General features: G+C 36.0%; 1 protein-coding gene across 1 annotated transcript in view; it reads left to right on the top strand.

Moving 5' to 3' along the window:
* Positions 1 to 25,553, top strand: part of LOC123680036 (nephrin-like) — a 410,663-nt gene extending 385,110 nt beyond the window's left edge. Inside the window, exons 10-14 of the mRNA XM_045617684.1 lie at positions 4,106 to 4,402; positions 10,639 to 10,971; positions 12,165 to 12,497; positions 18,344 to 18,453; positions 24,579 to 25,553. Of these exons, the coding sequence (XP_045473640.1) occupies positions 4,106 to 4,402; positions 10,639 to 10,971; positions 12,165 to 12,497; positions 18,344 to 18,453; positions 24,579 to 24,737 (1,232 nt within the window). The 3' untranslated portion in view covers positions 24,738 to 25,553. The remainder of the gene's footprint in view (positions 1 to 4,105; positions 4,403 to 10,638; positions 10,972 to 12,164; positions 12,498 to 18,343; positions 18,454 to 24,578) is intronic.
* The last annotated feature ends 1,410 nt before the right edge of the window (positions 25,554 to 26,963 follow it).

The raw sequence follows: 26,963 nt of genomic DNA, 5'->3' as shown, positions 1-26,963 counted from the left end.
GACCGACCGGATTCAAACCTTGGCGAACCCGACAAATCACCAGCAATTCAGAACGCCGGAAAGTGTTGATAATTTCCAAGTTTGACGAGGTACGACGAGGATTTTCCCGAACTTTTCCGCTGGGAAAGTTGCCCGATAAATCCCCCTGGAGAAACGTTCGGACGGGATCACGTGGTCGGAAGGGACCGTAGAGGAGTTTTCCACTTGTGCCTGATCGATATTGACCTCACCTGCAGGACCGCAAGGTCGGACCGTTCCTGCCGATGGGTATTGTATGTCTGTTCCTGCTGCAACAACATACCTTCACTTTTTTAGTTATTACATAGGCGTATTGGATGTTATCGATAAATGGCTCATATTTCTCTGCAACCAGGATCCCTACACCAGCTGACGCTCTCTTATACTGGTCTACACCACTATAAACGAAGATGTATCCCGGCAACTTCATAGTACCCTTGCCTTTCCGTTTGATCTCGGATAGTGCACAGATGTCCACCTTGTGTTCCCTGATCTCCAACAATGTCTCATGCGATTTCGTGTTCCAGGACATGATATTCCAGCAGGCCACTCTCAAAGTTCTCTTCCTCCATGTGTTCTTCTTCTTTCTCAAAACCTTATTCGTCATCCTATTCAAAGCTATGTTCGTCACCGTTGTATCCATCGTATTCCGAGGCCGATTATTGGTTCTGTGAGCAGAATTTTTTTATGCCAGGTAGGATGCTACCCTCGCCTGACAACACTCCTCCTTTATCCGGGCTTGGAACCGGCAGTGACACCTGGTAGCTACTGAATCCACCACCAGACGTCACAGGCGGAGTTTGATGTCGGATAGTTCGATGGGGCCGCAATAAAAAAAGATTTTGGAATGCCCATGTGGAAAGGATGGATGAAGAAAGAATTGCCAGAATAGTAAGGGATGAAAATCCAGGAACACGTCGACCGCTGGGAAGACCGCCTAAACGGTGGAAGGACTCGTGGACGTCAATCTCCCAAGAGGCATAAATAATTGGGAAATACAAGGCACCGGCACCGGCTCAAAATATGTAGAAGAAGAAGACATAGGCGTATAACTCTGCTGCAGTCGTTTTTTCCAAAATTCTAGGCTTTATTGTAAAAAACTGGTTTTAGATTCATGTTTCAGAATATCGCTGGCCGCTACTCTCTCCTATCTTTCGGGCAGCGTATGAATCTTCTTCTTTTTCCCCTTACGTAGGAACTACAGTGCTGTGTTTGCATCAATGGTTTTTCAGGCGCAGTTGGGATGATGAAGACCAGCTTTCATACTATCTTATAGGTGGTCTAGGAGTATTGGGCCTCTTTTCTTTTACTATCTTAGCCAACCTGTCATCTGGCATTCTATCTAAATGGTCTCTCCATTCTCTTCTTCGGTTTCTTTACCATCTTACCACGTCCTGAATCTCACACATTTCTCTTATTTCCTCGCTTCTCTTCCGGACAAATAGCGTATGTCCTGTTATTGATCTTAGTGATGGCATTTCAGTTGTCAGCGGACGAATCCCGCGTTGAAAAAACTGGTCATCTTTTGAAGCGATCCACGAATTGATTTTTTACTTCTTCATGAGACCGGAAGTGGTGGTCAGCCAGGCCGTGTGCCATTGCTCGAAACAAGTGATAATCCGAGGGAGCAACGTCTAGAGAACACGGCGGGTGGGGTAGGACTTCCGATTTCAACATTTCCAAGTATGTCTTGACCACTTACGCAAGATGGGTTCGAACATGGTCATGCTGTTAAATCACTTCATCATGTCTCTCGTTGTATTGCGGCCGTTTGTCTGTCAATGCTCGGATTAAACGCATTAATTGCGTTCGATAACGATCGCCTGTAATTGTTTCAATCGGTTTAAACAACTCATAATACACTACGCCGAGCTGGTCCCACCAAATACTGAGCATGGCCTTGGAACCGTGATTATTCGGTATGGTCGTCGACGTGGAAGCATGGCATGATTTTCTGCGCTTAGTTTTATCGTAATGAACTCATTTTTCTTCTCCAATCTCAATGCGATGAAGAAATCCCTTCCGTCTTTGCCTTGCAAGCAGCTGTTCACAAGCAAACAAACGCCATTCAACATCTCTCGGCTTCAACTCGTACGGCAACCAGTTTCCTTGTTTCTGGATCATTTCCGTTTTTAAATGGCTTGTTGGGTCACTCCCAATGTTCCTGCCAATTCTTGTTGCATTTGACACAAGTTTTGATCAGGTAATGTCTCCAATTATGCATCTTCGAGAACCTTCTCTCTTCCACCGCCATGCTAGTCTTTGACGTCAAAATCACCGTTCTTGAAGTGTTGAAACCACTCTCGACACGTTCTTTCACTAACTATGCCTCACCATAGGTATTCGAGAGCATTCGATGAGCCTCAGCCGCAGATTTCTTCATATTAAAGCAGAAAATTGAAACCTCCCGCAAATGACGAGAATTTGGCTCGTAAGCTGACATGTTTAATCGAGAATAACTTAATGATGCAGACACAAGTCGACTAATATTTCGAAAGCGTTATGGTTACAAATACCTCAGCTCAATTATGACATCTACGATCCATTTATTTCGACTACCACTCACCGCTACAGCCATCTATTGCAAAACGGCGGAAGCAAAGTTGTACACCCAATAATTATATAAAAAGTTTCCCATTTTCTGGTACCAATTTTGATAAAATTTCATTTCTCCTTATGAAAACTAGTCTAGCAAACCGGTGAAGGATCTACCGTCTTTCATACAGTAAGTAATCGAGAAAGCTAAATCGCACAAAAAACTAATATTTGCTTCAAATTCAAAATCACCAACAAGAGTGTAGTAACCATAGATGAGTTCTCCACTTCCGCCTGATCGATATTGACCTCACCTGCAGGACCGCAAGGTCGACTCGTGTTGTGCAGCGAGGACAGCGAAAGCTAATCCAGAGAACCGATGGAACCGATATGGTCCTGCAATTGGGGTTTTATCGGATTGCAAATTGTGGAATTGGAGGGATATGCCGCCGGGTATCCGGAGAGTATCTTTTAATACTCTGAAACGCCCTCTGCTGTGTATATTAGAAGCTCGAAGGGCTGTGTGAACCTCTGGTTTCCCTTCAGTGACACTCAGAATCGGTCGGTTTCAATTGTGTTACTATTTTTCGAAGAATTGCTTTTTTGTGTTCTTGCTCCTTCTCTGAGAAACTGAAGGTCACTGATGGATAAATTTAAGAGGTTTCTGAATCATAGGTACGAGTACTAACGAAGTATCTCTTCAATAATAAAGGGTTATCTATTTTGTGGATCCAAAAGTGAATATCGATCAAATTTTCATTTCAATATAATGCTTGCTTGGCCTTTCCATTATGTTGTAACTCAACTGTTGTTAGGTAACTCAACATTTCTCCTTATTAGGTAAGACAACTTTTCTCTTTGGATGAAATATGATATATCTCAGATCAGATTCAAACACTCGGAGGCAGAGATATTAACTCGGAAAAAACTAATGGTACAAAGATCTGATAAGCGAAGTGGCTTTTTTGGTTTTACACAAAGATGATAATTCAAATGCAGATTCTTCAGCAACTCAGAGATCTTAAACTAAATTATATATAGCTAGTTAAATTTTTGAAAGGACAGTACGTACTACGTAAAATATCTTGAGAAGTTGTAGGTTTTGTACAGTTCTCCAACAATGGCTAAACTTATGGGGAAGTTAAAAATTTATTGAGAATACGGAGCTACTCTTCTACCTGTTGGAATGTTTAGCTGACTGACCACTTTTCTAGCCAGCACAGTTACCTCTGTTAAAAAAAAAACAATCATTGTATTCAAATTACTCTAACCAAGAACCGATTCCTCCAAAAATATGAAGAATACATACAATATCAAATCTACGAGACAACGTTATCCTTCTCTTAGATATACCTAGTTAATAGTTCAACCTAGAGGATTCTAGGGAATAATATATAAATCCAGTTATTGAACAAATTTGAAGGAGTTTTTGGCTGTACAGGAATATTTATGAGTCTGATAGTTGATTCAGAACAGAAGTTCCATCACTTGCAATTCTCAGTTTTTTTGAAAATCCCCTTATATGTTCTTCATCCTAAATTCTGCCTTACAGTTGCTCCGGTATGCAAAGATGAAGAGGTGACAATAATCGGTGCATCCCTGGATGAAGTGCTCAAGGTCAGGTGCCAAGTGTCTGCAGATCCAGCAGAGGTGAATTTCGTATGGCAGTTCAACAACAGCGGTGAAAGCTTCGACGTCTCACCGGCCAGATTTGCCACGTCTAGTGCGAACGTGAGCGAGCTTATGTACACTCCAGCCTCGCAGAGAGATTACGGAACCCTAACGTGCTGGGGCAAGAACGTCATAGGAAGGCAACAAGAGCCCTGCGTCTTCCAAGTGGTGCCAGCTGGTGAGTTATTACCTGAAATTGTTATTATTATGTCTATATTGAAATTTCGGTTGTTAAAAATTTTTTATTCAGTTATTCCATTAGAGCCATTCCTTTTTGGATTGAAATTTGGAAAAGTGGTGTCTTACATATGTCTCAAACCAAATACAAAGCTTAGTTTTTCATCAATAAGTTTTCATTCTTTCACACAATGAACTGACGTTCATAATATTGAATTTTCCTTCCTAATAATCTACTTAGAGGTCTCACAGAGGCTAAATAGTGTTTCGAAATGGGAATCTTCAAACATTCAAGTTTTGAGAATAAGCTTCTATGTCAATTTTGAGTATTTCATTGATGTAATTTAAATGTCAAATAAAACAGGTGATTTGTTAACTCGATATTAAACTTGAAAACTGAAGTAGCCACCCAATTGTCTATTTTTCTATTTGAGTTCGACGCTAGAGTCGATGACGAGCTTGTCTTCTTCAGAAACTACAAGTCACTATTTAAATTACAAAAATATACAAAATGGTCAGACTTCTTCCCCGACCTGTATTCTAATCAGACCTACTATAGGCTACAACGTGCCCATTCAATTAAGCAAAGTAAATAATTGATTGTCAATAATGGTTGAGTCGTTACTGAGCAAATCATCTATTGCATTAAATATTTCGGTATCTTCTATTGTATTCAAAACATTATCGACAGGATTAATGATTACTCCGATACAGTATACCCAGTTGCTAAGACATGATTAGCGATGGCTAATTCATCTATCATTATTCCTTATTAAGAAGGTTAAATAGGGTGGGTTTTTGAAAACTTGCCATTAGCAATCTCTCAGTTATTTTTTTAGATTCTAGTGGATACATACGTATAATTCTCTTGGTTCATTCAGGAAATACATTTAAAGTAAACATTAAACACCGTATAAATATTTGGGTTATCACGTTTTCGTGGGGATTATTAAAACACTGATGGACGACAGGCGAGAACTTTTTTGTGGTACAGCACTTGAAAATGTCCTTGAACACTCTTTTAACTCAACTGGTTATCAACTCGTAACTTACCCCACTGAACTCTCCTTTCTCCAGTTCTATACCTGGGTTACAATGATAAAATCATATTTTACAACCATGAATTTCTTCTTCCTTTTCTTATTCTCTAAGTTTGTAGTAGTAGTAAGTTGTAAGCCTGCACAATAGTATCATGGTGCCTGCACACTAATAAGGGTAGAGGAAAGATATTCTCTATTGTATCTTTCCGAGAACCCTATGAATGAGAAAGTTATATGCACAAGTACCACGAAAGAACATTGTTACACTAATGCTGGTACATTTATATTGAGTATTGTGACGACAATTTCGGATACACAGACATTATGTCTAGTTGCGTTTTGTCGCCACAAATAAATGGCAAAAACATGGGGAAACAATGGGAAACAAAAAATGAATGGAGTCGATAACAGAAGCCAGCCGCCACAACTTTGGTTCTGGTAGGCAGACCATATGGGCTAAAGGGCAACAACTACGTAGGCAGCTATAGCTAACTACGTGACGTCTGAGTCCAGGAGAATAAACAATCAGAAGGAATGATGGGGAAATTTTTTTTTGAAAGCAAAGAAAAATGTTAATGACAGATCCCTCAAGGTCCTCAATTTTGATTTTAATCTTTCTGGGAAAAGTATTGCCTGATTATCGTTTGAGAGGCTACTCTTGAAGCTAATTTTATGTTTAATCCATCAAAAATATTTTTAAGTTTCTTATTTATAATTAAGTTATCAACCTCTAGTTTTCGATCTTGATGAACTTGTCGAAACTTACGTCAATGCTAATCAAAAAGTATCTTGGACAAGAAATTATACACTGTGTCCGTAAATTATGGAACAAATTCATTTTAGCTAAACAGACCATTTTAAGAAATAATCCTGAAACACGTCGATTTTTTATTTTAATTTACCGTATTTTGAAATAATAATCTAATGTACAGGGTGAACACCCCCAATTTGTCTCAATTTTCGGATCACTCTAGCTGAGCTGATTCCAAAAATGTATCACATGATGATTCCAATTTGGAACAGGGTGGACAAAAGTATAATAGTTTTGTGAGTGCTCCAGAAGTAACCCGTAACATTCTTTATTAGTTAAATTAACAATACTATCTAAAAATGTAACAAACTACAGGGTATAACATTGAAACCAATTGCCGCTAGACAATCAAAGTATTTTTGATAATATTGTTAATTTAACTAATAATAGTATATTATTCAACGAGCGGTAATGTAGGTCATAACTCACGCAGATGATGTTTGCAGATGTAATTCGTCAAGTGAGTTATGACCATTACCACAAGTTGAATACTATACTTTATCTACGACTATATCAATAAATACTAAGAAAAAAATATAGACTTAGAATATAGACAGAAGGAACGGGAAATAAACATATGTGCTCGATCCCGTACAAGATAGATGGAAACTTAGTGCCACCAATCACAATAGAACTAGCTTCGGCTGGCTCGAATCCAGTATTGAGTACAGAGATAGAACTTTATTGAAAAACCTTAATAGTTGCCTATAAAAATGCATTAAAATATAGCAAAAAATATTCTCTGTAAACGATGACTTAATGATCTTTCTGCTACACCAAACTTGAAAATATTTTCAACTCCTTTATATTTTTTCGGGCATTTAATTCTATATGGTAACATTAGCTGTTTGTCTTTTGGAAATGTATACCTATGTAATATTTCATCTTCACTATCTGAATTAATCGTTTTCAGCAAAACATTCACAATAATTAGATATCAACTCAATTTTAAAACGTCAAGAGTGACATTCCCTTGGACATTCCTCCCCTAAATAACAATAATGGAATGTTCCCTTTCGGCTAATCGAATAGAAGCAGAGAAGTATAGCACAGATCCATATTTTCCGATTTATTATAGTGAGTTATAGTAGTGAGTTATTATAACTCACGCTGTTTGTTAGTAGATACTATTAATTGCTCAAAAGCAGTTGAATAATGAATATATAATTCAATAGGAGTAGATAAAGAATGTTACCAGTTACTTTATGAGCACACACAAAACTATTGTATTTTTGTCCACCCTGTACCAATTGGAATCAACATGTGATACATTTTTGGAATCAGCTCAGCTAGAGTAATCGGAAAAATTGAGACAAAATGGGTGTGTTCCATTTAAAAAAAAATGACGGTGACGTCGACTCGAAATTAATTCACCCTGTATATTAGATTATAATTTTAAAATAAAAAAATCAAAAATCGACGTGTTTCAGGATTATTTCTTAAAATAATCTGTTTAGCTGAAAATGAATTTGTTCCATACTTTACGGACACAGTGTATAGTCATTGAAGTTTCAAGCCCAGTTCCAAACGATTCGTATAAGATCAACGATATAAACTCATCTTCTACGTACACTTTCGAGAATTCCCCAATCTCAAGCGACGCGACGCCTCTAACAAATTCATCTCTCTCCAATCCTAAAGTAGTTACCTCAATGACACCAGCGGCTTCCCCCCAATCGCATACATGAACCCAACGAATACTTTGATTCCAACAGCACTCCAGAACGTCACAACCGAATTAAGCTCGCGAATTACCCAACAAATTACGGTCAACGCTTTAAAAGCACCAGCAATTCGGCCAGGCATCCACCTGCAACGCGAAATAATAAAACAAAGGAGCAGGATGTGGAGGATTATGTTCTGCCGCATGGTTTCTGCAAAGTCCCTCCGACGAAATTTGCTCAGTAGACCCCCGTTGGAAGCGGCCTGAGCCGCTCAAAGTATCAAAACACAAAGAGGGGGGGACACTTTATTGTAGAAATAATTCCCGGTGCAGTGCATAGTTAATTAAGACCATTAAAGCGAGATGATAATTCAAGCGAGTCTGAACCGACTAATTGTACTTGCAAGGTTCAAATAGGAGCTGGCATGTTTGAGCAAAGCGGCACGGGATCAAGGAAAACTCGGGGTCTTCGGGGGTATTTTTTTAGGTTAGGCAATCGGTGGTCTTTGTTTCAAGTGAATATCGATGGTTCGAATCGCTATCGTTGTCAAATTATTGGATAATAAATACAAATGACTGACACTTGCTAATGAATGAAAGAAAAAGGAAAAAGTACGATTTCCAAGTGTATATAAATATCAAAAGATATTACTTATCTAGTTAATGTTTCGGCAAATATGCAATATGCCATCCACATAACCATTGTCAAACAGAAGATTTCCACGTTATTACGTAGGAATCAAAATAGAAAGTAAAAATTACCCTCCGGGGGAATGTTCGTCATCAAGGGAAAGTAGCGATATACCGGTTTCACCCTTATTAGGGATCATCAGTACCGCATAACTCTACCCAATAAGGTGCCTGCTATTTCGTTTGTTTGTCTTGGGTAGAGTTATGCGGTACTGATGATCCCTAATAAGGGTGAAACCGGTATATCGCTACTTTCCCTTGATGACGAACATTCTCCTTGGGTTACTTTTTACTGTCTATTTTGATTCCTACGTAATAACGTGGAAATCTTCTGTTTGACAATGGTTATGTGGATGGCATATTGCTTATTTGCCGAAACATTAACCAGATAAGTAATATCTTTTGATATTTATATACACTTGGAAATTGTACTTTTTCCTTTTTCTTTCAAATGATTGGATATTGTTATTTTAATGAATTCATGAAGTGAGGTCAAATATATTGCGAGTTTCATCAAAAAAATTGAAATATTTCAAAGCAATATTGACCGAGATAGAGAATGTTTTATTATTTTTAAGACAAATTAACGGAGGTGCGCCCTCTTCTAGAGGGATTAGTGTTTTGTCCCGAGATCGCTAGTGGACTCTTCAGTTAGGCAATCCTGCGATCTCTGTCTTAGACACATCCTCTCACACGATCGTGAAGAGGTGGCTCTGCTGCAACGCTTCGACCCCTATGAATCCGACGGGCTAAAGTAAAATGTAGCGCGACACCCATAACGCCATCTCTTGAGCAGACAGAGTCACTACATTATAATTATCCATCAAAATGAAGCAAATAAAGTAGCAGTTCACATTATTCCGAGATGGTAACGTCATTTTGTTTCAAATGAATTCTCAGTTTGGTCATGCATAATTCTAATCAATATTTTACGCAGTATTACTACTCAGCAGGTGCTGAGGGTTTTAGAATGAAGAAAAGTTGAACAGAAGCTATAAAATTCAAAATCTTAGCTGATAATATCGAATATCTTGAGAGAAGAAACATTTACACATATCACATATGTTTGAAACATTAATTGGTAATTTTCGACATTATAATTATCCATCAATATAAAGCAATTAGACTAACAGTTCACATTATTCCGAGATGGTAACGTCATTTGGTTTTTAATTCAATATCTTGTTTCAAATGAATTCTCAGTTTGGTCATGCATAATTCTAATCAATATTTTACGCAGTATGACTACACTCAGCAGGTGCTGAGGGTTTTAGAATGAAGAAAAGTTGAACAGAAAGCTAAAAAATTCAAAATCTCAGCTGATAATATCAAATATCTTAAGACATTGAACATTTACACATATCACATATGTTTGAAACATTATGTGGTAATTTTCGACTTCAGTCACAATGCAATGCACAAATCTTTTCCGTCTTTGCCTTGAAAGCAGCTGATCACAAGCAAACAAACGCCGTTCAACATCTCTCGGCTTCAACTCGTACGGCACCCAATTTCCTTGTTTCTGAATCATTCCCATGACTTTCAGGCGTTTAGAAATGGCTTGTTACGTCACTCGTAAACATCCTGCCAATTCTTGTTTTGTTTGACAAGAGTCTTGATCAAGCAATGCCTCAAATTCTGCATCTTCAAAAACCTTCTCACCCCCATGCTGGTCTTCGACGACAAATTCATCGTTCTCGAAGCGTTGAAACCACTCTCGGCACATTCTTCCACTAATAACGGCCTCATCATATGTATTCAAGAGCATTGGAAGAGCCTCAGCCGCATATAAAAGCAGAAAATTAAAAGCTCCCACAAATAACGCGAATTTGACTAGTAAGCTGACATGTTCAATCGAGAATAACTTATTGATGCAGACACAAATCTACTAATAATTCGATGTTTAGAAATGACTATTTATTTCGACTACGACATCTAAAAATTGTAGAATCAACTCCTATTCTAAGGTACGACCTTAAGATGACATTGAGAAACTTAATCGACAAAATTAACAATCTCCCATCTCTCCCCAGCGAAACCGGGCCCGCCCACGAACTGCACCCTGAGGGCGCCCGTCAACCGGACCTCTGAGATCCTAGACGTGGAATGCAGACCCGGCTACGACGGCGGCCTTCCCCAGATCTTCATGCTGGAGGCCTACGACGCCAACAACATGAAGATGAGACTGAATCTGACCAGCCTGAACCAGGAGTTCCCTCTATTCCGGCTGGAGCTGAACGATCTGCCCCCCTGGGAGGGCTCCCCTCCCGCTCTCAGATTGGTGATTTACGGAATGAACGCCAAGGGCAAGGGAGAAAAGGTGATGCTGGAGGATATAATGCTAAATGACGCCGAGAAGAGGACAGGTGAGAGTTTTAGGGTTTTGCGGTTTTCTCGCCGTTTTTTGGGGGTTGGGGTCGAAGAAATATTGTGTTTTGCTCGCGGGGGTGAAAAAGTACGGTTGGTGGGGATTGTTTATTTACGTAGGGAAGGGGTATTAGGTTAGATGAAGATTTTTCACATAAAAAAGTTTTTTTGGGGATAGCTAATCGGTTTGAATTATAACGCAGAGTTGAAAGCATTTGGAAAACTTTTCTAATTTTTTTCTAAACAGGAGTTTGCATTGTTTCGATAATCACATTCGTTAAAGTTTAAGTAGGTTTTATTATAAATGTTATTTGATAGTTTTTGGTATCGAAGTAGTTTTTATTGCTGCAGCTTCTCATATTCTAGAAAGAATATGAAATAAATAAGTGGATCATGTTTCTCCAATTAATTTGATCAGTACTCTTCTGCTTCCTCAAGTCATTTCAAATACTTACCACAAAATTAGATTCGAAAAAGCGTTAGTCGAATTTATTGTTTATTATGATGAGTTTCCACTGATGAATCCAATCGATATCTAACTTGTCACTCAAGGCGAAACCAATGTACTTAAATGATAACATATTATACTGATAACCTGTCCATTCATTATAGTAGTGGACAGAAAATATTTCATTACTTACGATACAAATAAAACGCTTCGAACTTTATCGTGAAAAACAAATAGTTATCCATTAATTCCAATGAGATATAAATGATGTGCTCAACTTATTTCAATCACAATCAAGACTGATTCAATTCAATAGAGTTGCTCAATCGCTTTTCAATTGCATTATGATTAGGCCTGGCGGATGGTGCTTGTCATTTTGCCTGATTTGGGGAAATTTTTCAATTCGCCGTATATCATATCGAAGAAGCAATCGAAAGTGGAGGGTAAAATGAGAATGAACCACTCCTCTCACTGCAAGCTTTAGGGAATTTCACAAATTTTTTCTAGTTTTAATGAACGATAAAATCTAGAATACCCTATCAAAATATAAAATGGAATTGGTCTCTCCCATGGCTCAGTTCACGGTCCCCTACTTTCCTCTACTCCTGTTTGATATTCATGAGGATAATACAAAAACTGTCAGTGACTTATTCACGAAACTGCACATGATGCTCATAGCCTTATACTGGATGAACTGTGTTTTTTCTACTTACAATCACTCATTAAACTCTTTTCATTCCATAGATGGCGGCACCAATATAAGCATGCTTCCAATGGCTGCTCTACTAACAGGCTCCCTCTTGACTCTAGCCTTAGGAGTATTCGTAGTTGTCGTGATCACCATGAAAAGAAGACATCGACACTGTGGAGGTTCCCATTGTGCCCTACAGCTAGATCCCAAGCAACCCAAGCCTCCTGCCCCTGGTTCCATGCTAGAGATCAATACTGGAGATAACAGATACGTTGTAGCGTATACCGTTAAACAAAATAGTGATTGTCCGATGGGAGCCCAGTTGACAGTGTGTACGACTGGCTCAAATGACATAAGGCAGCCAGATATACTGAATACACCGAGAGGTATGTTAGTTAATTATTGTCTTAGTAGTTGTAGTGATTGCACTTTAGGTATGGTGTTAACGATGTTTGAGAACTTGCTGATTTTTTCGGTTACAATTGATTTGGCTATATGGTTCCGTATGATTGGGAAAGAAAAAAATATTTCATGTCTTAAAACCTGTAATTTTGAAATCAATAACCAAGAAACATTGTATTAGTCCATAGAGTATTAAACATAGATAGAGCGAGTATACTCAATTTTTACATGTCCCCAACATGGTTAGATCACGTTGTCGGATTGTATATATTTTCAAATCCACAATTTTACTATATCGTTATGAATGTATATTATATTGAATGAAATATATTTATTCCCGATTAATTATGAAAATTTGAATATTTGGAATCTGATATTTTTCCTAATTATCGAATTTATAATAAGCAGAATATTTATTATTTTCTCTTTCTACCTGCTCATCTTTAAGGTTAGGCAACTTTTGCTAAAAATTACAAGTTAGTGATGTAAAGAATAGAAACCGTGTGTGTCGCTCAAGAACAACTGGGAATATTGCTGCTGTAGCCCGAAGTGTTGACAAAAACCAGGTTTGTCGATTTTTCGTCGATCATGGGTATTAGACATTCCAAAAACAGCATTACACCGTATTCTGCATAAAAATTTAGGCTCATGGCCTAAGGCTTAGGGCTCCTAAAGTTCAGCTAACAGTTCATTTTGAACAAGACACACAAGCAACAAACAATCGTAATTTCACAAGAAAGGATTCCTGGTAGAGTAGTTTCTAGAAAAGTTGGTCACAATTGGCCATCCTGATCTTGTGATTCAACACCTTCAAACTTTTTTTCTGTGAGGTGACGTGAAATAAACAACCATTTATTTATCTTAATATACAGGGTAAGAACTATTTAGAAGGGCACTACAGGAATATCGAAAATCGTTAGAGATACAGGGTGGCTTAAATTACAAAAAAGTTGCTTTATTTAGGGTGTTAACCGATCCAAAATATCTCCAATGGTTCCCGAGATATCTCGAAAAAACTGAAAATAGAGATTTCCTTTTTTTCTGTATTACTCATTCGTTTTTGGAGATAACTTCACGAAATTCGGTTTGTAGTCATTATTCAATATAGAGATTCTAATGGTGTTGTCAGTTTTTTCTATTTTCCATAGTTTCAGAGACGCGATAGTCAATTTTTTTCTCTTATGGCAGCCATATTGGTTTTCCTTATGAGGTGATAAAGAAAAAAATTACGAATTCTACAATGTATCACATTCTACAAAAATATCGAGTCTAGGTACGCAAATTTGAAGAGTTGTTATGTGAAATCATCACTTGACCATCACATCTCTGAAACAATGGAAAACAGAAAAAATCTGAAGACACCATTAGTATCTTTATATTGGATAATGGCTATAAACCAAATTTCGTGGAGTTATCTCCAAAAACACATGAGTTATACAGAAAAAAAATCTCGATTTTCAGTTCTTCGAGATAACTCGAGAACCAATGAAGATATTTCGGATCTGTTCACACCAACACACTCATCCCTAAATAACTCATTTTTTTGTAATTTAAGCCACCCTGTCTTTCTAACGGTTGAAGAAAATACAAAAAGAAAAAGAAGTACAATTTCAAGTATGTAATAATATCATACGATATTAATTATCTATCTGGTTAATGTATCAGCAAAAATGCCATCAACAAAACCATTGTCAAACAGAAGACTTCCACGATATAACGTAGGAATCATAATCGAAAGGAACCCAAGGAAAATGCATGTCATCAAGGGAGAGTAGCGATATATCGGTTTCTCCCTTGTTAGGGATCACCAGTAGCGCATAACTCAACCCAAGATGACAAACAAACGAAATAGTAGGCACCTTATTGAACACTGGCAGACGCAAAGCAGTATGATTACTCCTTACTTTCGATAATGATTCCTACGTTATATCGTGGAAGTCTTCTGTTTGACAATGGTTATGTTGATGGCATTTTTGGTGATACATTAACCAGATAGATAATTAATATCGTATGATATTATTACATACTTGAAATTGTACTTCTTTTTATTTTTGTATTTTCTTCATTCATTACCAAGTATCAGCCAAATTATTTATTATATTTCGCGCTGTACGTCGCTTAGGCTGAAAAACAGAAGATTTTCCTGGTTGGCGTGGAAATGTACTTTTCCGGAGTACCTGTGGAGCAAGTAGTTAGGTTTTTGTCCGCTGGGTGGCGCATCGCAGTAATCATACTGCTTTGCGCCTGCCAGCGTTCAATAAGGTGCCTACTATTTCGTTTGTTTGTCATCTTGGGTTGAGTTATGCGGTACTGATGATCCCTAACAAGGGTGAAACCGGTATATCGCTACTCTCCCTCGATGACATGAATTCTCCTTGGGTTACTTTCGATTGTGATTCCTACGTAATGGCGTGGAAATCTTCTGTTTGACAATGGTTATGTTGATGGCATTTTTGCTGATACATTAACCAGATAGATAATTAATATCGTATGATATAATTACATACTTGAAATTGTACCTCTTTTTCTTTTTTCTTTTTGTATTTTCTTCATTCATTACCAAGTATCAGCCAAATTATTTATTTCTAACGGTTTTCGATATCCTTGTAATTGCCTTTCAAATAGTTCTAACCCTGTATACTCGGTTTTCTTTATCAAAATGAATCCGCTTAATGGTAAACCCTCCAGGTTATAATGTTGACATAAATCAAGTTGAAGGAATTATTCCTATTAGCTGTAATACCTACTTCTGAGTATAAAATATACGCAGAGACTAGCTCTTCGTAAGTTCTCGTATCCGAAAACTATTGGATAACTGAACTTATCATTACTCTCGGTAAACGCAAGCCTAGATTTCCATATAAACTGAATCAATATTCGTTCCCATCGAAACTGCCGATCCAACATCAAACGTTCTCAAACATCGCTAATTTCATCGAGACATTCTCGCTTAGAGTCCACAGAATCGAAATGAAAATAAATCAGCTTGGTGCACCGATCCAGATATATAAATCACGATTTATCGTTTTCAGATCTATTCACGCTAGAAATCATCCCTCTTCAATGAACAAATAATCACTTGCTTGAAAATAAACAAAAAGAGACCTGGCTTCATCGTGCGCTTTCTCTGCATCCCTCCAGTTCCCTTTATCATTAAGAACGGAAATATCTTTTCAGCCAAACGAGTCTCTATCGGAAAATTCTATTAAATCCATTACCCACAAAAGGATCTTGGAACTGACATTAGCACAATTGGATTATGTTTCATTTCTTTTGTATATTTTTGTAATAAATTATTTTTGTTACTTCATGTTTTTCTCATTTCGTTTCCTGGATGTGGTTTTGACATTCTTCCTTTCCTTACCCGTTTTTTTCTTTCTCGGTTTCGACCGGGGGGATCCAACTAGGATTTAGGTCAAGATAGCAGAGCTTGGATGCTGGGTTTAGATTTAATTAAAGTTGGAGGAGTTTGCATTATGATTTTATTTGTGTTATTATGTTATTTTACATTCTCTCGTACTAGCTACATAATTGAAATAGAATCATTTGATTTTAAGATCATCATTTTGAGAAATAATATGATATTCTACAGGGTGTTTCAACTTTCAATAGACACATTACGCCAAATGATTTATTCATGCAGATTGATATATTAGGTTAGGTGTACAACTTTGCTTCCGCCGTTTTGCAATAGATGGCTGTAGCGGTAAGTGGTAGTCGAAATGAATAGATCGTAGATGTCATACAATAAGCTAAAGTATTTGTAAACATAAAGCCATCGAAATATTATGTATTTGATTTGTATCTGCATCATAAGGTTATTCCCGATTAAACATGTCAGCTTACGAGCCAAATTGTCGTCATTTATGGGAGGTTTGTTTTTTTTGCTTTGATATGAAGAAATCTGAGGCTGAGGCTCATCGAATGCTCACAAATATTCCGAATATTCACAGTTCCAAGAAGATCATGCTTAGTATTTTGTGGGACCAGCTCGGCGTAATGTATTATGAATTTTTAAAACCGACTGAAGCAAACACCGGCGATCGTTATCGAACGCAATTAATGCGTTTGAGCCGAACTTTGGGAGACAAACAGCCGCAATGCAACGAGGGACATGATAAAGTGATTTTACTGCATGACAATATTCGAACCCATGTAGCGAAAGTGGTCTTGAACTTGGAAACGTTGAAATGGAAAGTCCTACCCTACCCGCCGTATTCTCCAAACGTTGCTCCCTCGGACTATCACTTGTTTCGATCAATGGCACATGGCCTGGCTGACCAGCACTCCCCATCTCATGAAGAAGTTGAAAAATTGGATCGCTTCAAAAGATGGCCGGTTTTTTCTACGCGGGATTCGTACACTGCCCGAAAGATGGGAGAAAGTAGTGGCCAGCGATGGACAATTCTTTTAGTCATAAATGTATAACCAGTTTTCCACAATAAAGCCTCGAAATTTGGCAATAAACGGTGGAAGCAAAGTTGTACGCCTATGTAGATAAATCTGATATAACTTTGAAATGTTTCAATTAACTGATCAAAGCGCTGATAATCAAATTAAATGGAATTTGTACATTTTCATTAGAGGAACCCAATTGTTCTATATTTAAACCAAGTCGTCTATAATTTTTATCACTGAATATTATAATCCAATGGTCTGAGATCTTACAAAATATTCTCTTTAACATCATAGCAGTCTATACATCTTTGCGAATAGTATTCGTTGTTTTTTAACCAAAAAACATAGGGATTTTTCAACCAAAAAATGATTATGTTGAAATAAAACTCACTTTGACATTTTGGATTGAATTGCTTCATTATATTACTTAATGCCATTGAAAATTTTTAGACATTAATATTGAAAACTACAAGAAATTCTTAATTTTGAATACACTTAATTTCATTCAAAAGAATCTTTTCACCAATTCACATTTCAGTACAAAATCATGTAGGGATTTTCAAATGAAGCACCAATTTTCAAAAATTTTTGAAACATGGGTAACCAACTATCTGATAATTTTATATATCAAGCACCTGAATAATGATTATTATCTAATATAGAGCTGGCATAAGTCTGACATATTTTGGTTTCATTTTTCGGGACCTCAATAAAATTGTGAATTGATGTATTCAAATCAATTTACGATCTGATACAATAGACTTGATGATATTATAAATTGATACATTAACTAATAAGAATAATATAGGTACATTGAAACGATTTCAAAAATAGAATAAAATACAGCAATCAGTAGTTATCTGAGTGAATCTGAGAGTAATTTTTAAGTATAACCCATAGACATACGTAGTATATTCATTTTACAGAAGAGTATCAGTACCAAGTACTGAGCCATACTTGGTATCACTTTCAAATTTGTCTACAATACGATGAAGAGTGAGTCGATTAAATGAATAATATTACCAAGAATTCTTCTGAAATTTCTCTCAGTATGTATTGGTAATAGGTGTGCCTATAATAGCTTTTTCAAATATTAATTTCCTATTGCTGCATTGTGTATTTTTCGAACTTTCTCCATGACGTAGATGTATCTAAAATAGGTTTCAATGATGCTGTATACGTGAAAAAATATACTAAAAATTTCGTTTCCTCTCTCGCAACATTTTACCTGATATCACAGAAGTACCAAAATGCAAAACCCACAACCCTTTCCAACTCTTTATCCACAACATACATACATCTTCAAGTGCACTACATTTATTATAAAATCTGATAGCATGGTGAAAAGCGAGAAGCTCTCTGATGAAAAATGTAAAATAAAAATTGTCCTTGGAATTTTCATGATTGTAAGGATGTTGTATCCTGCGAATAGGTGGAGATGCTGCAACGCCTCCATCTGCAGGAGGACCCTTGCCACGTCCAGATGCACTCTTCACTCCACCATCTGAAAGAGCGAAGCCAAATATATTCACAAATAACACGGTGAGTAATATTGAGGTATATCTTAGTGTTCAGGTGAAATAGAATGTGAATGTTTGTAGCTCGATGTAATAAGGCCTGATCGTACGTACTGAACCATTCGATTATTCCTGAAGATAACTTATAGAATTAGATAAGATAAGAAGACCCCAGCGGCTTTTTCTTGAGAAAAATAAAATAAATATTTGTACTTTCAGTGTCATATCCCTTTTTTTTAATACTGTTACGTTTTTCGGTTAATTATATCGGTAATTCTGACTAACACTAATTTATTTCAGATATACAACCATAACAACTATTTACAAATTATTTATTTCAACTACTACATTGATTTATTGCCACTACTACATCAATTTATTTCCCCAACTTATATCTACTTGAGTGTACGGCACTGATTGCCGTTTACGTCGACACTGCCCTCCTCTGCGGCTTCCATTGGTTATATACCGCAGGGACTTGATCTTTCTATCGAGCTCTCGGTGCGTCCAGTACCTTCTAGAAAGAGGCAGTGGCGTAGGGCTTGCGAGTTCGTTACAATACCAAGCAAAAGTTATCTGTATCTCGCGTTGTATAAGTCTGATCGGGTTCCATTAGATGGTGTTAATAAGAGCAGATTCCGTTCAACAAAAGCTTTCCCGAAAGTTTTGTGATTAGTTGATTTAATTTAGTTTGAGCGCGCGTCAAAGATGGACACTAGCAAAAAGTAAATACGTTTTATTTTAAAGTTTTTCTTCGATAAGGACGAAAAAGCTAGACAGGCGGCTGAAAACGTAAATAGTGTTTATGATCCTGAGACTGTAACAGCCAATCACGCGCAATTTCGGTTTCGTCGGTTCCGTTCTGGTAATTTCGATGTCAAAGGCGCATTGGAAGGCCAATTGTCTAAATTGGCAATAAAATCATTGACATTGTCGATTGCCCAAGTGCTAAAAATTGCACAAAAAACCGATGTATGGGTATCACACTAGTAAAGGTAAAAAAACTCATGGACCGAATTTGCATCGACTCATTTTTGAAGCAGTTGGTGATGGAAAATGGATTCCTCACGACAACGTCAAGCGAAAACGGTCATCGTAGAAACGTGGTGAACCTACGGAAACGGTGGCCCAGCTAGAATTGACGGCCAGGAAGGTTTTGCTGTGTGTTTGATGGGATTAGCAGGTAATTATCTACTACCTATGAGATGCTCCTCTATGACACAACTGTTAACTCGGAAATTTACTGTCAACATTTGGACAGCTTTGGCCAATAGGAGAGGAATTGTGTTCCATTAGGTTCTTCGCCAGGCCACACACATCAAAAGTGACTCACCAGAATCTCTGGGAGCTTCTTTGGGAGGTTCTTATGTATCCACCGTATAGTCCGGACCTGGCACCAAGTAATTATCATCTGTTCCTGTCCATGGCGAACAATTTTGGTGGTGAAAAATTCAATTCAAAACTTTTTCTTTACTGGATAGGCCCGAGACTTATACAGTCAAGTTTTAGATTACATTGCATTGTTTTCAGAATGCAAAACTGACAAATTGTTTAACTTTTTTTTCAAATAACCTTTGAATACGGATATTTAAACGTTTTTGTGGGTTACTAATTCATTTTTTCATAGCAGCATTTATCTCTCCGGCGAAGACATTTTTGTGTAGAAAATTCTACCTCCAAGGGCGCTATTGGTTTTTGAAGAACGAGCGATCAAAAGTTCCTGACTTCAAGACGGTGCTTTCCTCATTTTTTTTCTATATTCTGATTGAATTTTTTATGGTTCTAACAATCCTATCAACACGAAAAATTAATGTTAATATTACAAACAGAGTCACTGTATTTGATTATTGTATTGTGGAATTGACTGATATCTATCATTAATCAGACCTCGCCTCTCATGCAAGAAAGCCATTCTGAACCTACACCGCTAAAAGAAAGTTGATGAGAGGGCGTTGCTAGTTATGTATCAATCAGGCATGAGTGCCTGATGACGTTTTGGATTGATTATGATAAACCTGAGGCCAGAATAGAATTGTTAATACTCAATAAAGAAATATACGTTCGGAAATTCTACATTTTTATGTATATGACTTTCATGTTCAACTTTCATAAAGTCAAAAATCCCCAATTTCGTAAGAAACTGAAGAAGGACTAGTGTTATAGTTCGAGCTTGGGTGAGACAAGATGATTTTAGGACGTCATTTAGAATGCCAAATAGGGATTCACGGCTTGGCTTGATTTTAAAGCTATTTGGCTTGAGCTTGACTGGATTTCGAGTCAAGCTCAAGTCAAGTATTTATCAAGTACTTGAATCATATCAAGCTACTTGATTTTTAGCAGTTTTATTGTGTAGTGTCAGCTCAATAAAAAAATGATGAAATCCTTGCAAAAAATCACTTTTATTCATTGAACTCATTGTATAAAAGAACCGAAAATATCAACTCTTTCGAAATAGAGACATGAATTAAATCACTATAAATCACAACAAAATGAAAAATTGTAAAAAAAAAAGGTTTCTTAATATTGAGAAACCTCTAGGCTTTGCTTGATTTCATCATTTCAACCTATTGCGTGTTTTTGTGACTGTAAAAGCATCTCTGGAAAATTGTCTTTCAACAGGAGCTGAAGATGCTGGCGTTGATAAAAAACCTTTGGCCAAGTTTGGAAAAATATTTCTGAAACTACCAAAATCTACAAATAGATTTCATAGAAATGTGGGAAAACTACTAATAAAGTCACACTGGCGAATGCTTCAGTCTCTCGGCGCTCGAGGAATACCCTTATTAAGTCTAAGCGCACACGAGATTGCATAAATATATTGCAATAAATATCTAAAATCAAGTCAAGCCAAGCTCAAATATGTAATTTTTCACTAGCTTGATTTTCAAGTCATGTAGTTGGTTGAAATGTCAAGCTACTTGGCTTGATGAATCCCTAATGCCAAATCTGATTGACAAATTGCTCTTCTTGCTTTTATGGCTTTACAAAAAAACCATTAAAAAAATATAAGCCAAACTAAGATGTCTAAAACACTGGTGTGTTCACTTACTCTTGAAAAAACTTAAGATCAAAGTGGCGACTTTTGAACGGACCAGCCTTCTTGAATTTTAATGGTATTAGACCCTTTTCACTTGATTTTCGCATCGTTTCTTATGGCGACGTTCTTTCTGTCTCTCTGTCAATGCAATTTTGAGGTTAAATCAATAATAAACTACTTCTGATAGAACAGATGAAAATTTTGGAATGATGACGTTGATTGGTTAATTCTTTGTAAAGCGCCACTTCAAGGAAGAAAAGGGGCCCATGACGAACCGAGTCACCAAAATTATCTTTAACAAAATCTAATCAGTGAATACACCAGTATTTTAAACATCTCAAACCAAACGTACCTAGATGACATTATTAGTTCACAACAAATTCAATGTCAACAAGATAACACTTTACTGAATAAGTCCCAAGCTTAACCAGAGAACTGATATCATTCCCCTAGTCTAACTCGATGTTATCACCCCGTATAATAATCTATATGAATAACACAACAACAATAGCGATGCACACTAGAAAAGAGTGTGCAGGCCGATTTGCATCTAACAGTTTTATTTTCCCATAACAACAGCATCTTTATCTGCTCAGCGAGGATCCCCATCGAAGGACCATACGCCGTGAGAATAAATAGAACACATTGGAAAATGCTCCGGGAGATAATCCAGTAATAAAAGGACTAGGTGTTAAAAGGATATCTTTCCGAGAACTAGCTCGGTTCTGCTGCAACGAGCGCTCTATAAAACGTTATGTTTAACGTTATATGCAGTAAAGGAGAAATGCTGCATTCTCGTTTAGTATTTGATGCTCCGATTGAAGTTTAACTATGCTGCGAATGGAAGGAGATGTTATAACGAATTTTTTTTAGAATTCCGGATATGGGAATTGAGTTTTTGCTACATATTATGTAGAGTTTGTGGAGCATTTATCATAAATACATTAGAATGACATCGAAAGTGTTACATCCATAAAGAATAATTCCATTCAATATGTTTCTTTCTTTATGGGATTTAAATGCGACTAGCATTTGTTTCTCCATGGCCAACTATATCACCGGATTTGAACCCTTTAATCTTCCATGAAACGTTTGGTAGCTTCCCAATTGTCAGATTCATCAGAAGTTAAAACATTCTACCTACTTACTTTGATTTTACTAATACTAATCAATATCTCTTAATCCAGTTAATTATCATTTGTTAACATATTCAGATAAATTAAGAAGAATGAGTTCATTCTGCATTCCCGAAAATTTAGGCAGTGAGGAGGCAACATTGGTTACATTGTTTTGATGCCTACTGTCTCTGTTTTACATCAGATATACAGGGTGAGACAATTGTGCGCGATCGGTCGATAAATCCTGTAAATTTTGGGATAGGAGAATGATTCAAATTTTGACGAAATCGACAGCACTCAGCGCATAAACTTAAATTATTTTTGATTCTACAGGATGGTCCGAAATGGTGAAACGCGATCCCACCTTGTTTCTTTAAATGGGAATGCCCATTTTTTTATATATTTATCATAATCTTCATGAAATTCTGATGTCGAAATATCCCACTTGTCATCATTTATTTGTGGTACTACTTGAAGTAGGCCTCTAGAAAAATCTTATAATGGTTTAAACTACAGAATTGTCACCGTATATTGACAGTACATATTTAAAATCTTAATGTTCCTACATAAAAATAAAAATGTCTTTTATGAACATCTGAACTTGAACAAAACCAGAAGGATGCAAGATGCAACCTCTTATGTTTCTACCGCACTCACTATCCCTTACAGAAAAAGGAACAGACTACATGTGAAGGTATCAAATTATTCAATGTGTTATCTAGAAAAATACAATCATTGATCAACACCAGCTTATTTAAAAGAACATTCCTAGACTACATTGTACGAAGTTAACCCTAGAGCATTCAAGAATTCCTGGACTGAGGAATAATTACAGTGTACACATAATGTATTAATAATTAACAAATTTTACATGTTTTCCCATTCTCTAATATATCAAATGAAACTGATGTGGAAAATAAATATTATTTGATTTGATTTTATTTGAACTAAAAATCATATCTTGAAAACCGTTCGAGGTAATTGTACGATTTATTTTTTATGGTAATAATAATAATACTAATGGATCACTCTACAGGTGGTCCGAAAGACACTGCAATTTTTTTTAAATGACCTTTAAAAAATGTCAATAAGACCATTTTTTCAAACGGCAAGCCCTGATTTTTTTGTTTATTGGATAGCCTAGTGAGTAGTCAACATTTTTGTCTAGACAAGTTGTGCCTAAAATAAATTAGTTTCAAAATGCATCGCATTTTATGTTTTTTACTGAGGCTGGCAGTATACTTTTCACGCATACTATTTCAAAGGTATAAGATTACTCAACCCTACATATCTACTAATAATATCAATGTAAGATAAACCAAATCAAAGAAATCATCGAAAATGAAATATTATGCTGACAACACATGAAGATTTTGAAAATAATTCATTTTAGGCACAACATGTCTAGACTTAAATGAAGACTCACTATAGACTATCTGATAGGCAAAAAAAATTCAGGACATCCGTTTGAAAAAATGAACTTATTGACATTTTTTAAAGGTCATTTTTAAAAAATTGCAGTATTTCACACTACCTGTAGAGTGCTCCGTAAATTTGCAGAAGATTTGAAAACTTTTCGGGAATTCAATAGAAAAAGAAACGTATAATTATCTCGAACGGTTTTCGTGATGTGATCTTTAGTTTGAACTATTATAATCATGGAATTTTTCGAAAAAAGTTGCCTACGTCAAAAAGTACCACAGATAAATAGTGACAAGTGGGCATTCTCATTTAAAAAAAGGTGGTATCGTGTTTCACCACTTTCGGACCAATCTGTAAAGTCAAAAATAATTCAAGCTTATGCGCTGAGTGCTGTCGATTCCGTCAAAATTTAAAACTTATCCTACCCCAAAATTTACAGAAGTTATCGACCGATCGAGTACTATTGACTCGCCCTGTATATGCGTGTGACCACATTTGCTCCAAGTACCTCAATATCATAAAGCAATAAATCTTTATTAGCAACTTTATTAACTGTGATTGTTACATTTGCAGTATCAGAAACAAATAGAGCAAGCAACTCCCCCAGAGCATTGTGCAACCCTTGGGCGCAGCAGGCCCAGGCCAAGGGACATGTCCTTCTCAACATTCGCCACAATGAGGAGGGACCACATAATAGCAGATTCTATACCAGGTCCTGAAAGTTGTGTATAAAGAACGTCATCGGCTTAGTGAATTGACCACAAAGTTGTATTGGAGACCATAAGTGTAAAATGCCTAAAATATAACATACATTCTGCTCTATGTGATAGAACAAATGAAAAACTAGGATAATATAAAGTGAAATTATAGACGAGAAATGTTCAAACTGAACTTAAAACAAATGTTGAGTGTAAAATTTACAAATAGTATATAACATATTTATTTCCAAATCTCACAAAATTCGAAATAGTATAAATACCATTTTTCTTCAGCAGAAAGAATTTGAGAATTGAGCGGACCATAAAAGTGATATGAATATGGTCTAATTTTATGAAAAAATATTCCAAAAATGAAGTTATTCATTTTCTTTAAAATACTTCGAATGTATAGGTAGTAGGTACATACTTAAAGCACATTTTGGAAACCTGCCTATTCGATTCTTGTTTAATTATCTTCTGTTTGGATATTCCTATCTTTTGAATAATATTCCAACCGAAATTTTTACGACAGCTTCGAAAAAAAACAATCTTCCTCGAGTTTAATATCCTCAGAAAAAATTCGACTGAACTTATGAACTGTTCATTGTTCCTTTATATCTCCAAAAGCTAATTGTTTCAAACTGAATGTAAAATATGAATGTAAATAATTTATATTATTATTTGATAAGTTTCAAAATATATAATACAAGTGTATGCAACAAAATTTGTTGCATTCTAATGAGGTGTTTTGTACATTAATGAATACTATGTAAATATAAAAGATGTGTTCTATCTAGTTTGTCTGTATGTAAATTGGATTTTAAGACAGTCATAAAAATTGTTCTATTAATGAAATTTTGTTAATGTAGATAAAGAATGAGAGAACTGAGTATTGATATTAAATAAACTTGAAAAAGACTCCCATATTCTTCATTATTGCAGTTTACCTAACTATTACTCAACCTTTGTTAGATAAAAAATTGAAGATGTGTGCTTATGTTAACTACAGTAACAATATCTGTTTGGAACACAAACAAAAATATCTGATATCTAGAAGATCCAAGATAAAAAACATCATATTATATATTTATAAATATATAGGTACGATTTGGTAAATGAAGGCTACGAATTATTTCAATGCAAAAAGGTAGTGAGGAAAGAAAAATACTAAAATAATATAAAAATAAACAAAAAATAGAAAAGAATTGCTCCATCAATCATCAAGATCTTATTGTAGGTAATAATAAAAAAATATCTGTACGGTTTCATATTCAACTTCTCAACTCTTTTCTGTTTCGTATTGACTAAAAAATTTGCTCTCAACCTCATCCTCAATCTTCGAGTGAAGTTCTCTTTATGATGGTATCTTAAAGATTTCAACGTGTTATTTTCTGTTCTGAAAGAACCTTAATAGGAACAATTTCAGATTCAATATTAATCCCGATGAGTTGATACCATTTTGTTAAGCTATTACTTTATTTCGTTTAAAGTTAAAAAAATGTGTTCACATGAGTTTAATCCCAATGTGTTTACCCCCTTTGTTAATAAATATATGCTGAGCTTTTTTTTTGTTTCTTAAAGGTAAGTTCACATGTTTGGTTTGTCATATGTGATTAGTTTTTTGGCTACTGAGCTCAGAGAAGCACAAGAAGGGTTTCACAAAACTCTGATACATCTTTCCAAATTTCAACCCAATATTTGGTATGTGCCTCCATTATTCATAATATGAATCAATATTTCCTGAAACCAAAAATTTTAAGTACCTAGACATGTAAATTGGGAACAAAAAATTGGAAAAAATCAGTATTGAATTTGATTTTTAGAAAGATAAAATGCGGAAATAACAATTCGAAACAAGAAAAAAAGAATACAAAATGAAAAAAGTCAAGGGTAAAGCTCGAAAAATATCGAAATGAAAAACCGGTGAGGAAGAAAAACCAAGAGATATCAAAAACAAGAAGAGGAAATCAAGAGAAATTTCAAAACGAGAAGGGAAAACTAGGGAAAAATCTTAAATCGAAAAAGGGAAACACGAAAGAAATGAACTACAGGAAAAAAAAAGACCGAGAAGTGCGAAAAACCGAGAAAGAGAAAAAGCCGAGAGAAATAAAAAACAAAAGGAAAAAACCGGGATAAAAAAATAGTGATAGGAATAAAACACGAATAAACCAAAAAACTATGGAAGTAGAAAGAAGCGAAAGATATCAAAAAGTGATAAGGGAGAAACTCCCTTACCACCAAAGTTTTTCTCAATTATTTC

Source organism: Harmonia axyridis, chromosome 1, assembly GCF_914767665.1.
Source record: "Harmonia axyridis chromosome 1, icHarAxyr1.1, whole genome shotgun sequence".
Classification (NCBI taxonomy): Eukaryota; Metazoa; Arthropoda; class Insecta; order Coleoptera; family Coccinellidae; genus Harmonia; species Harmonia axyridis.
This window is presented reverse-complemented; position numbering and strand designations above follow the sequence as displayed.